Here is a 14115-nt window from a genome sequence, read left to right on the forward strand (position 1 = left end):
ACAAATGTGTCAGTCAAAGTAATGCATAAAAAATAAAAAAAGAAAAGAAAAAAAGAGGGAGTATCCACTTCGCAAATTATAGTCGTATAAAATCTTGTTAAATTTGTCTAAATGTGAACGTAGTATTTATTAGATTAGAATTTAAATTTTATAATTTGTACAAATTCATAATAAAACATTTTACATAAATTCTTATATGCTTTTTTTATTCGAATGAGGCAAAGCTAATTACAAAGAAAACAAAAAGACATAAAACAAAAAATTAAAGTAGGCCACACCTCGAACATTCTTATAGGTGGTTGCCTGGTTGGCCACACTATGTGGTCCTCTATCATAGGTTAACTTCGTTAGTGTTATACATAGTATGGATTAATCAGTCATTGTTACAGAAGTTACTTCGTTAGTGTTATATGCGTTATTTAGTCAACGTGAAAAGGGTTACGCGATCAGTGTTATAGGAATTGCTTCTTTTTTTTAATTGTAATTGGCCACATGGTATGGTTTAGTCGCATGCAAAACACACTTATATTTTAAGAGTTAAAGTTATGCTTGAAAAAATGTAGAAAACAAAGATGTTGTAATTTTTTTTTTTTTTTTTTTTTGAAGGCTGAATTTTGGATTATGTGAATATTAAATAACCTTCAATTAATAATTTGGATACATATTCTAACACAAATGCAAATGTTGGTAACAAGTGGGCTTAGCAATGGGTGGAGCCTAGCTAGGCCCAAGGAATATAAGCCCGACACCAATTCAAGCACAACGCCACAACCCACCAGGCCACCACCATCTTTAAATACAAGCAATTCACTTGCTATATGATTAAGCTATTTTATTTTATTTCATTGAAAAACATTTTTTGCATTAAAATTTGTTAATTAACAAATTATTTGTATTGCAGGGGACTGAAACTGGTACGACTTTATAATTAAGGAGGTAACCATTATAATTCACAATATTATATTAATAGAGAGTGATGGATAGCTCAAGTGGTTAGAGTTTCCCTCCCGATTTCTAGAGATCTTGGGATCGATTCTCACCCCCGCCCTTGTGGCTCTCTAAACACCAAAAAAAAAAAACAATATTATATTAATATATAAATCCAAAACCAAAATATTGAGAAGAATGATTTATTTATTTTTTTTGGTTTATTAAGATCAAAGATAACGACATAAAATGCAACTCCAATACACAATATCACTGATTCACTGTACAATATAATACGGGTTAGTATGATATTATTTAATCTCTTAACCTATTAACATACTTCAATATATTTATAGCTAAAGTATATTTATCATTGTGCGTTGACTTCAAACAACCTCTATCTATCATGCAGGCCGTATTCTAAACTACAATATAACTTGATCAAGAACAATTCTTGAAAACATAGTTGTATTTTGTAAAATGATACACCCAGATGCCGTGTACCTAAAAGTAGGTAGAGCCGTACGATACATTAAAACCAATTTTTATCGCTCTTTAACTCATAGCTCTAAATGAGTTCTTAGTAGAAAAATATCAGCGAGTAAGACGATTTTAGATGCGCTTATTTATCGAGTTATAGGTACATCCGAATATTTAAGTTATAATAACGTCATCTGTCCATCACAATGGAGTCATAAAAGAGCAGTTAATTAAATCAAGATGACTTAAAATGCAGGTCAAAATGTAGGTGAAAACAGGATTAAAAACAAAAAAATTAATTGAAGAATAATGTTAAAATTAGGAGGGATAATATGTAACAAAAAATGAAATAAAATGATGCCAAATAGTCATAAAGAATAGAGGATTTGGAAGACTAAAAATGGGAAATGCACAGCAAAGTCTACAACTGGCACCATTAAATTTCTTACATGCAAACATCTCTTCCAACTGTTTGGTATGTTAGCAGTTTTAGGAGCAGATTTCGGAGACATTTAGATGGGTTTTGTTCAATCCTTTGGTCCAAACACAGAAATTATCAGAGGATAGGAGAGAGAGAGAGAAGAGTAAAATAAATTAAAATAATTAATAAGTAAAAATAAATTTTAAAAAATCCCACAAAAATAGACATAGAAAATACAGAGCCGGCCATTGGCTCCATTTTTTCACATATTTTTTTGACAACAAACATCATATTGCATTTTTCACACCAGAATATTCAACCCCATGTCTTAAAATCATTAATTTATATCAAAGTTCCAATCTTTTTTGAATATTTTGATGATTCAGTTATATGGGTATGTCAAAGTTTCAATCTTTGAGACAATGTGAGTTGTTATGATAACGAGGCAAAAAGAAGAGGAAAAAAGATTGCATTTTTACTTTTTCTTAGAATTTTTTTGAGGAAATTATTTAATCTAAGGATGGAGATTAGATGATGGGAAGAGAGAAGAAAAAACAGGGGATTAAGGAATGAGCTGAGATTAGGTAGGAAGAGGAAAAAGGAAGATAATGAGCAAAGATTTTGCTGGTATCTTCAAGTTCAAGGTAAAGAAATCAACCGCATTAGCAGCAAGAAGAACAAAAACCAACAGCATCTTTGCATCAATGTCTGTTGCCCACGTGGACGACGAGGACCTCGCCGCCACAGGGCCCGGGTCAAGAGCCGGGCCCGGGGAGGCGTACCGAGCCGAGACGGTGTTCACCAATGGGGATTTCTATACAGGGCTGTGGATTGATAACCTTCCCCATGGTAATGGAAAGTATTTGTGGAATGATGGTTGTATGTATGTAGGAGAATGGCAAAAGGGTAAAGCAATGGGCAAGGGTAGGTTCACTTGGCCTTCAGGAGCAACCTATGAAGGGGAATTCAAAAGAGGTTATATGGATGGAATTGGAACTTATACTAATGCAAATGAGGATTCATATAAAGGATTTTGGTCAATGAATACGAAACACGGTAAAGGTTCCGAAAATTTTGCAAATGGAGATTACTATGAAGGGGAATGGATAAAGGGGATGCAAGAAGGTCAAGGGAAATATCAATGGGTGAATGGGAATTGTTATGTAGGTCAATGGAAAAATGGAGTTTTTCATGGTAATGGTACTTTAAATTTTGCTAATGGGAATGTTTTTGAAGGGTGTTGGGAGGAAGGGTATCCTAAGGGGGAAGGTACTTACAAATGGGAAAATGGAAGTTGTTATGTTGGTGTTTGGAGTGTTGAACCTAGTGAGCAAAGTGTCACCTATTACGCGGCAAGTAATGCATCTGATACTGGAGAAGGTGAATGGGATCCTCAAGATTTGTTTAATGTTGATATGAATGAATGCAAGATTTACCCAGGAGAGGAGATTACCATGTTTCCATCACAAAAGGTGGTCAATTGGCCTAGTTTCAATGGAAAGACAGCAAGGAAGTTGGTTGATAGTAGGGCCTCGAAAGCAGGTTGGGAATATGATCAAGATGGCTCTCCTAATGGTTTGAATAGGAGAACTGGAGAGTGTTTGGAAAATTCCATGCCACGGAACTTTCGACCTATTCTACTTCCAAAGACGATCAAGAAGCAAGGGGAGACTATCTGCAGGGGGCATAAAAATTATGAGTTGATGCTCAACTTGCAGCTAGGAATAAGGTTATTACAGAATATTTCTTTTCAAACTTGTTTCAATGAATCTACTTTTGTCTATACCCTAGTTTGCTTTAGTTGCTATGTAAGAGCACATACCTCTGTACTGCAGATTGTTACAGAGTCGAAAATTTCTGTTGTATTCAGACTGCAGTTACAGGTGAAAACATAGTGTTCATTAGTTGATCATAGCTAACAGCCTTGGTATCTTTGTGCAGACATTCTGTGGGAAGACCTGGGCCGCCAATAAAGCGTGACCTGAAGTCTTCGGCTTTTGATCCCAAGGAAAAAGTTTGGACGAAATTCCCTCCAGAAGGTTCCAAGCACACTCCTCCCCACCCATCTTGTGATTTCAAATGGAAGGACTATTGTCCTTTGGTTTTCAGGTTAGCCTTGTAATGTAGGTACTTTGGATTCTTCAATTTCTTTTCTACAAAAGCAACGAAGCATTATTGAGGATTTTTATAGCTTGTGCCCATTCAATGAAAGCATGTAATGAAAGTAAATACGTACCAAACCATGCAACTAGCAAGCCAGGAGCTTAGCCCTCTTGAGGCAGACCCAGAATATGCCTCCCAAGTCCCAAGTAGGACGAGGTCGTGTTCGGCCATGTCTTGCAAAGGCTTTCAGGGGTACGATGGGTGCCTGACTGGCTGGCAAGGCCAATGAGTAACTAGGGAACCTCTAGGAGCCTTAGCTGAATGATTTTTGTATTAAGGAATTCCTACTCATCTGTAGAAGTTTTTATCACCTGCAAAACAACTTTTCTGCTATATTGGTTTGTATTTGGGAGGACACTTAAATATCATTAACAAGTGATAATTTTAAACAGATGACTTTTAAATTATTAATCAATCGTAATCTTAAGTTTTGATTATATTTCTGCTCAGGACCCTAAGGACACTGTTCAAAGTGGATGCAGCTGATTATATGTTATCAATTTGTGGCAATGATGCCCTTCGGGAGCTTTCATCTCCGGGAAAAAGTGGAAGCTTCTTTTACTTAACCCATGATGACAAGTATATGATTAAGACAATGAAGAAATCCGAAGTAAAAGTGAGTTGCTCTGCTTCACATTAGTTAAATTTTATCTGTCAATCTAATTTGTTACCCTCAAATAGCCCTATATGATGCATAATTCGTAAGGCTAAAACGACACTTTATCTACCAAGCGTGTATTTTAGGCTGCTTACTCAAATAGCTGACAATGTTATCATTGATAAGCCATTCTTATATCATGCAACCGGGAGGCAGGAGATCAATCATGGTACTCCTCTGCCGGTATGTACATGGCACACACTACCTTCATGTGCCCTACATTTCTCACACGCGCTAGTGGTCACCATGCTAACTGCTAAGTGGTGCTTCTATTTCTGCAAATAGTTTAATACGCCTTCTATAACATATTTTGACCCTTATGCAGGTGCTCCTTAGGATGCTTCGAGCTTATTATAACCATGTTCGCACTTTTGAAGACACTTTAGTAACCAGGTTCTATGGTCTTCACTGTGTGAAGTTAACAGGAGCAACACAGAAGAAAGTAAGACTGAATAAGCCACAGACAGTACTTCCAGTAAATCTTATGTACTATCTGCTATTTCTACTCATAGTTTTGCAACTGATGGAACAGGTTCGATTTGTTATAATGGGAAATCTCTTTTGTACTGACTATGCAATTCACCGGCGGTTTGATTTGAAAGGCTCTTCGCATGGGCGTACAACAGATAAACCCGAGTCAGAAATTGACCCAACCACCACCCTCAAAGATTTAGACCTTAACTATATCTTCCGATTACAGAGGTTTTGGTTCCAAGAGTTCTGCAGGTGATTATAAATTTGTTTTCCTTTTCCTGAAACCAGAAACAGTTGATTAGTCAAGATTTTTGACTTCTTGTAATATGCCTAAAGAGAACTTAGTTTAAAAAGTTCCATGTATTATGATATTTCCTTTGTGTTTTCTTAATAACCTTTGAATAATATTGGATATTCCTTAATGCAGGCAAGTAGACAGGGACTGCGACTTCCTCGAGCAGGAGAGGATTATGGATTATAGTCTTTTAGTCGGTTTACACTTTCGAGATTCTTGTGCAAAAACTTCAGAAGGTGAAATTTTAAATATATCTAGAATCAGATCTTTGGCTTCTTCAGTTCTTTGCCATAAGGTTATTAAGAAGTTTAAGTATGTGCTAAACTATTTTGATGCAGGAAAAGGAGAAAGTAATAGTGACCTGATAGCACCTCGGCTTTCGAAAGTAAACGAAACAGATAAACTAGTTTTTGATCCTAACCAGTAAGATCTTATCCAATGTTGTATACAATAAATGCTTTAGATCTTGTTAATTGTTGAGAAATTTATTGTTTACTGCTTTATACTTGGTTTAAATTCAATTTGGTAATGGTGATTTTTTTTGCAGGTGGGCATCGATTAGATTAGGGATCAACATGCCAGCACGAGCAGAATTGACAATACGAAAATCAGAAGATGGTGAATTTCAGGTAGTAGAACCAACAGGAGAGTGCTATGATGTTATCATCTTCTTTGGAATAATTGACATTCTACAAGACTACGATATCAGCAAAAAGCTAGAGCATGCATATAAGGCTTTCCAATATGATTCCACTTCTATTTCTGCTGTTGATCCTAGGCAGTACTCAAAACGTTTCCGAGATTTCATTTACAAGGTATTTGCAGAAGATGGGTAATGGAGATCAACATTCATTCCACAAAATTTAGCTTTCAGCTCAGATGCTCGTTTTACAGCCAGGATTTTCATTGTATCAGAATTTAAGCAGGCGATTCTGGCCATCAGAGCAGGCAGCCGGGCAGCATTCGGCATGAACAACATTTTAGGACACATTCCCATGACAAATTGTTTTAGTGAAAAAAAGGTATAGATTAACCAAAAAAAAAAAAAAAAGAAAGGAAATATAGAAGCTGCTCCTCAAAGATTATTTTAACTGTAAATTACAACTCCTAAAACTCGAAAGATAAACAGATTGGTTAGGCTGATTCTTCTTACACCTCAAAATTTCATTTTATTTTTTCTTTTGGTCCCAGAAAAATGAAGAACTTGGGGGGTCAAAGTACTAGTTGGTAATTGTACAGAATTCATTGAGGTAAACTTTTTGGTAGTATAATTTATCTAACAGGAAAACGAAATTCTTACAGTTTTCTTTATGGTTATAGCTTGTATTTTGTGATTAGATATAATTAGGAGCACATTCTAAGTGGAATTTGCCATATGACTGCTAAGTCTTATCATAATGCTCTCCCAATACATGGAAAATGAATTCATGACAAAATCACGCATGCAATCAACCAAAACAGTTGAGAACAATACAAGGTGTTCAAAACACCTAAAACATCAAACCAACAAACACAACCTGAACCTATAAGTTTCACATAATCCTTCCCCACCTTCAAATCTAGGAATAATTAAAAGAAACATTATTTTTATTGTTTAATAATTCAACTATTACATTCTTATAAAAATACCTCAGGTTTACCTTTACCATTTTTTCTTCCAAGTATTAAAATTCTGACTGAAGATTTGTGTGACAGAATCATTGAAATCAACCAAAACAACTTACTAGTATACTACTCCGTAGTAATAAAAGTTTATATAAAAATATTGAGCCACTAAACAATATTGTAATAAAGTAAAGATGAATGGCCTGAAAAAGTTGAATCCTCGACAGAATTCTGATGGTGAACGATTGAGATCCACTTACAGAAAAGAAAGAAGAAAAGACGGAAAACAACTAGGCCAGTGATGTTTTCCATTTTCTTAAGAACGTAGTTGAAATTTCTTTAAGGGGGAAAGCGCGCACGTACTAGTAGTCATGAATATGAGAACAAAGCTTCCACAGATGAGCAAAAACTACCTCATATAAAGTGAGTTTTTATATAAAACTGAAAGTCTGAAACCATAAAGCATGAGAAACAGTGGCATCGAAATACTAGTTCGTAGTTATCAATCTTTCAAGAGTTCCAAACCCTATACAAATGTCATGTAACTGGAAAATACTTTTGATGAAGGTACAAGTGTTATGTACATTTTATATGGGAGGTGGTGATATGATGGTATATACATAGCATGTGAAAAATGTGACATGAGAATAACAAACAGTTCCTACTTTATACAATTATCAACCTCCCACCCCGGTTAAACATAATCATACATTTACAAAGAAGCAGAATACTCTCAACAGCCAACAAAATGCGACAGATGAATCAGTCTAAATACATTCATCAAGACAAGCTCAGATTTACCTTCTATTGAGCTCCGGTTAGTGCAAATATTTTCTCATCTCCCATAGAAGTTGAAGCTCGTTGCCACTTTAAGATCGACAAATTCATTCACCAAGTATTTTGTAGTCTTGATTTCCAAGTGGCTGTCTGACATTAGCTATTCGATTGATCAGAGGAATAAAATCTGTATCAGATAAGCTACCATGGCTCGGAATTGTTACGAAAGAAACTTGCTGAGGGTCTCTTCCACCCTTCTTCCATCATAATAAGGTTAAGTCGAACAATGAGTTTTTCAACAGCATCATCTTCAGCTGGGTTCAGTGAACCTGATTTTTGCTGCATGATGGAAGAATCACATGTTTACTAATTTTTTTTTTTTTTTTTTGACGGCAGAACTAATTATTATTGCATGGAGAAAGATACATTGGTTAAATTTTTGAAAACACATATTGGGTGAAATAGTACCTTTACTTCATTGTAGAACTTCAGGTACTGCAATGCCTCCTCATAGTAGCTACAGTGGTACAGAAGAACAGCATAATCTCTCAACTCCTCAGCATTGGCTTCTAAGAGAATTAGACGTTCACACGCTGAAAGCCCCAAGCAGGGGGGAGGGGTGTTAGTTGCATTATGCATCAATTATCATAAATTAAAAAAGAATTATTGAATCAAAACAAAAGCACAATACTTGCAATCTATAACCAGTGAGAAAAAATATGGATAGAAATATATTTTGTCAGTGTGCACTATATATTCGTATCATTATGCCTTCATATTCCAAGTCCTTGAGTATATACTTTAAAGTTATGATCATGAACTTTTCACCACTTTATTGTCAGATTCCATAGAGTTTATGGCAAGTTGGCAAATCATGTTTTAAACATTGAACATATACTTCAAAACAAGAATATGTTGCATCTGATAGTTTCTTTTTACTAAATGCCATTGAATTGGCAATATTTCACATCAATTATAAGAAGAAACTCAAAAAGTTTGACAAGGGTCACATTACTTAAAGTCTAAAACTAGCAAGGGCCAAAAGATGAAACAATAATTAAGGTGAAGTAAGAACTTAGAAGAGTGGAAATTAGAGTAGTAAATTTGTAAGGGAAGTGAGGACTAGGGAAGCCGTGGGTATTGAGTGGGGTGTGAGGGAAAAGAAGGACGAATATGCCAGTAAAGGGTGGTAGGCAAATAATGTTGAAGATCAGTGGTCGCTGTGGCTAAGATAAGGTCAATGGTGGCGGTGGGTTATCCAAGATCTTTGACATAAGTTAAACCAAAGTTTCGTCAGAACCTCAAAAGTCAAGACAACGAACTCATTAAATCAAAATTGGGGGTTGAACACTGAGTGTAAATGAGTTAAACATTTATAAAACATTCTAATGGCTTCTATGTGCATGGCATACCAGATAATGCACGCCTCATGTCCCCAAAAAGCACACTAGTCCAAACTCCACGATCTAGCCTATGTTGGGCAGCCTTTGCAGATGCATGTTCAAAGCCACTGAAATTAGCAAACAAAAATTTCATTAACTCAGACTCAAATAGACATCACAGCAGGAGAAGTTTATAATTGACAGTTAGCCTCAACCTGTTAACGCAATTAGCTGCAATTGCTGCCCTTAGAAACAAACTCTCTGTTTGATTCTGCTGAAATGGCCAATAAGTATTCTTCAAATCTCTCAAGATCTGCAACAAGCACAACAAATATGCTAACTAAGCAGTTCCACAGTTCTCTAGACAAAGTTCAATTACTTGCAATATATTATTCTTTATCCTACTGATCATTCCTCAATGTAAACACAAGGAAACAAATCAAACAAAGAATCAAGAACCAGATCCAACTAAAATGAAGCACAACACTACTAATCTAACTCTCAAGTCACCAATCTCCTATTATTCTCCTCTAAGTCCATCAATGATTCACTCATTATTCCACCTTACATATTTCTTATAATTTCTCCTTTCTAACCAAAATGAGTGTCGCATAAAAATTTGGCACATGTATTAGGAGATCTACACGAACGAAAAGATATATACTTCCTCCGTTCTATTAATATTGCAACAATGGACTTTTTGCACTATTCATCACTCTTGTTTGACCATTTAATATGATTTATACGTTAAGCAAAATATAGTCATGTGGGATCTTGTTGGATTCGTCTCATAAAATATTTTCACGATATCAACTTTTTATAATTTTTACTCTTACACAATTATAGATATTTAGCATATAAAATGTGCTTTGGGATGCGTAATTTCCTCCTTGTTGCAATATTAATAGAACGGAGGAAGTATATATATATATATATATAACAACCTAATAAAATATGTTTCATCAACTCCCAAACCCAAATAGATAGTGTTTCACTCTTTCAAGAACTATATAGCTTTATCATTCATATAACTGCCAGCAAAAATCTTTATCAAACAATTGGCCGATTCTTCTGCAAACTGCCATGTACTATTTCCATTCAAGAATATTTTCTAAACTTTTCTCTTTAACTCTCAACTTCTCAATTTCTTTTCTGAATTACTTTGCAGTTCTAAGTCACTTAGTGATGATTGGATTGGAAGTAATAAATTAGGGGGGTAATAGGAGGCAAAATAGAAAAGAGGAAGAATGGTGAAGGACTGAAGGTGGTGATTTGCAGGTATAGTAATGATGAGTATCCCCAAAATTCAGTACCTACCTAATATATTGTCTCATCTACAATCACCTGTACCCTTCTCCATTCTCTTCATTTTGTGTTCTGTTATTATTTCAGTACCTCCAATCCAAAAGCTTTCCCTAGGAGGAGCTTAACTGAAGATACAGAACACCTTTGACTTTACTTGTCCATATCATATGCATAACTACTCAAGAAACTGTATTGACTCTAACAACACGTAATCATTACAATCCCTCCATCCCAAGATATAGTGCCTATTATATTTTGCATGGTCTTCAAGATGCAACTTTGACCATCAATATCTTTAATTACAAATTAACAAAATTATAAAAATTTGAAATTTTAAAGCTACACATTGAGACGAATTTATCAATATCTCACATGCCTATATTTTTTTGTATACATTAACGAGAATTTTTGGTCAATAAATTAAAACTTTGACCATGATAATAGAAATGAGCAGTTGAGCACTATATAATGGGATGGAGGGAGTATAAGTTAGCATGCAATTGACCTATGCTACTACAAAATGCTTGGCTGAGCAGCACATCTGTAAATGTGCCAACATTATACTCAAAAGAGACAACCAGGTATAATTGCTAGTTGCTAACCACAGATCACACAAGCTGTATTTTCAGCAACAAGAAGGATCAGAACTCAAAAATGTGATACCAACAAAGCTTACCTCCACCAACAAGGATTCTGATGTCATTATGTGCTTTTGATCGGATTCTTTGCCTTTCTTCTTATTATAGGCTCTAGGGAGACTTGACAAATCATGTGGGTGATATATTTCAACATCAAAATCTATTACACTCCAAAGTTGGAGCATTTTGAGGACCTCTGAATAAATCAGAGATAGGATAGCAACAGATCCACAACGCTGTGCTAGAACCTGTTTGCAAGTTAGCAACAAGACATTCAGAAGCTCACCTTAAAAGTAATGTGAAGTACTTAAAATATAAAAAATTTATAAAAAGTCATCATGCCATACCGAGTGAAGATAATAGTCTTTTGTTGAAGGGTTAGAACCTGCAGTGGTTCTCCGAAAACCCTATCAAGAAACCTCAAGTTAGTATGGTAAAAAAATTTAACAACAGCAGCAAGTATTATTTTTTTAAAAAAGAACTTCTGATTAAACTACAGTGCATGACTAATAAAAGTTGGACAAACTAATCTGGCTATATACATCTACCACAATCACCACATAGTGTGGGTCCTATGACTTATATCTCTTGCAATGTCTAGGGATGCCACCACAGATGCCACTATACCAGTAACCATCAGCACTAGCAAAGAGACTACTTTTGAGGAACACACATCATCACAAATGATGCGATAAATCACTATGTTTTATCATGCATTAACACATTCTATATCCGTCCACACTTAGGTATTGTTGATAATTAAGATATGTCCAATGATTCTAAATGATCTGAATGTCAATGCAGAAATATACCTTTGTGATGTACAGGTACCTCTCTAAACTATCCAAGAGATCCTCTGGTGATGAAGATAGCGAAGAACGATAATGAGGACAATAGCTTGTAGAAAGGTTATCCAATCTCTCCACAAAAGCATCAACTGGAAGAGGTACAGATGAGTGAGACATGAGGGAGTCATCTTCTGCAGCAATATATAGAGCTGTTTTACCCAGGTCAACACATCTATTAATACATATGCTAGTTTCTCTCTCAATCTCAGACAAATTCCGAATCTGTGAATTAAAGCCATCCCTTGCAACCTGCTCAAACACAATGCACCAATCAAGAGAAATTTCATGAGGAACAAATCAGTAAGAAAATAACCATAATAGAATACTACATTGAAAATCACACACGAGCTACTCAACACAAAATGCTTGTTGGCAAAGTATAATAAAATTTTGAAATAAGAATTATAGGAACTTCTTACAGATCTAAGAATTTCTGCATTCATAAATAGGTTTGGCACTCCTTAATAAATACAACTTCCAAATAAACTGCACATTCCTAGAATGAAATGAACACTTAGTCACTTAGGACACCTAACAAAACTGAAAATAATCAAGTAATGTATGAAACATCTTTCGGCATGATTCAATTTTTGAAATTTCTACCCACCTATTGCATAGTATAATCACTGCACACATTGATGAGAGAAAAGAAATTTAAAAAGAAGTTGTGTCCCATATTTAAAGAACATATCATGCCTATGTTGATTGTGTTAATGCTTAAGAAATTTGTCCATACTCCATATGGTATTAATACTCGAACTTGTTTCCGTTTCCGTTTCCATCCAACCTGACTCAACAAAGCCACAAGATCACATCCTAAGTCAATTGAATGCTCCCATATATCCACCTATCCGACTATTAAAGCTGGCTAATGTAACACTTTTAGCGGCCCGCAACTTATACAGTATAACAATCCTGACTAACAACTAGAGTTCAACATTCAAAAATCAACAAACCAGAAATATAAATCAACACAAACAAAATTAAAATGAAAATTTAATCAAATGACCCTATTTTTATAACAAACATAATTGCGATCATACAAACATTCCATTAATTAATCACATGATCATATCACTTGTTCATATGTTTAATCGTTAATTAATAATATCTCTAATAATCAATCATCAAAAAAACCAAATTCATCCAAAAATTTCACCAATTTTCAATCCAAAAAAAAAAAAAAAAAAAAAAAATACAAATCAAAATGAAATTTACGAATTAATTTACAAGAGAAATACCTGAGCATGAGAGATGTCAGTTCCAGAAGAATGAAGAGCATCGTGAAGGACGAATTTGAGGTCTTTTGCAGAGAATTGAGAGCGGCAGAATAATCGAAAACCTGAAGATGATGAAGAAGAAGAAGAGTGAAGTCGAGGGAGTCTCGGAGGAGAGAGAGTGAAGGTTCCAGAAATCCATGGAGAAGAAGTACAATCCATGGCTGGCGCTGCTACTCTGTAATAGGTCAGCGAATGTTGAAGCTAATTACGGTTGCACATCACAGTGGATTCAGTGATTTCATAGATAGATTATTTTTTTTTTTCTTTCATCGGTTAGGATCCGTTCAGTTCAGCTTCATTTCATTTAAGTTTTTAATTTCCTTCTCTTAGAAACAATTCAGTTCAGCCCTAATCAGTTCAATTCAGCCGTAATCAATTTAGTTGTTTTCAGTATATCGGAACAAGCCATTAGTCATGATTTTCTAAATATTTTTTTTCACTTTTTGGGACATATATTGAAGAAAGAAGGAATAATGTTTTAGCTCTAAGCCACTTGATTTGTCTTTTTTGGTATAGACGGTAAACTAAAGAACAACGATGTAGATGAATTCAATCTCATGTTTTGAGTATCCTCTTTTAAAACTTTAACCAAGTAAACTAATTGATTAGTTCCAACATTTGTACTCGTATATATAAGAAGTATGTACCAACTATGTCTTTGCCTAATGGTTAAAACTAAGGGTGTATCAGTGTATGTACAATATCACAAGTTCAAATTACCCAACATTAAGACACCTACTAGTTATAATTTTTAGGAAAAATACACTTTTATAATCTCAACTATGGGCGATCTACTTTTGATAATCCCAACAAAGGTTTATTACCTAATAATCCTAACAATTGGGGGTATTTGCCATTCAAT

At 34.9% G+C, this 14115-nt stretch overlaps 2 protein-coding genes across 4 annotated transcripts; one reads left to right on the plus strand and one right to left on the minus strand.

Annotated features, from left to right (window-relative positions):
• The first annotated feature begins 2342 nt into the window (after positions 1-2342).
• On the plus strand, positions 2343-6538 carry LOC145555727 (phosphatidylinositol 4-phosphate 5-kinase 6-like). The gene is made up of 8 exons (XM_081617455.1): positions 2343-3557; positions 3770-3937; positions 4442-4607; positions 4975-5091; positions 5182-5375; positions 5551-5654; positions 5757-5841; positions 5966-6538. Exons 1-8 carry the CDS (start codon positions 2437-2439, stop codon positions 6252-6254), a joined length of 2244 nt encoding a protein of 747 aa, XP_081473581.1. The 5' UTR covers positions 2343-2436; the 3' UTR covers positions 6255-6538.
• LOC145641660 (uncharacterized) lies at positions 4952-13502 on the minus strand. 3 transcript variants are annotated; one of them, XR_014115487.1, is made up of 9 exons: positions 13215-13498; positions 11938-12222; positions 11473-11532; positions 11164-11373; positions 9398-9495; positions 9213-9310; positions 8269-8393; positions 7825-8139; positions 4952-5401 (listed from the first exon to the last, which is right to left on the minus strand). XR_014115487.1 is itself a non-coding variant. In XM_081692562.1 (8 exons), exons 1-8 carry the CDS (start codon positions 13410-13412, stop codon positions 7973-7975), a joined length of 1089 nt encoding a protein of 362 aa, XP_081548688.1. In that variant the 5' UTR covers positions 13413-13502; the 3' UTR covers positions 7504-7972. The 3 variants fall into 3 exon arrangements, 2 of the variants coding, with proteins under 2 accessions (XP_081548688.1, XP_081548687.1); XM_081692562.1 differs by lacking the exon at positions 4952-5401 and having other exon boundaries at positions 7504-7987; positions 13215-13502; XM_081692561.1 differs by lacking the exon at positions 4952-5401 and having other exon boundaries at positions 7504-8139.
• Positions 13503-14115: the final 613 nt, after the last annotated feature.

Source organism: Chenopodium album, chromosome 8, assembly GCF_948465745.1.
Source record: "Chenopodium album chromosome 8, dcCheAlbu1.1, whole genome shotgun sequence".
Taxonomy (NCBI): Eukaryota; Viridiplantae; Streptophyta; class Magnoliopsida; order Caryophyllales; family Amaranthaceae; genus Chenopodium; species Chenopodium album.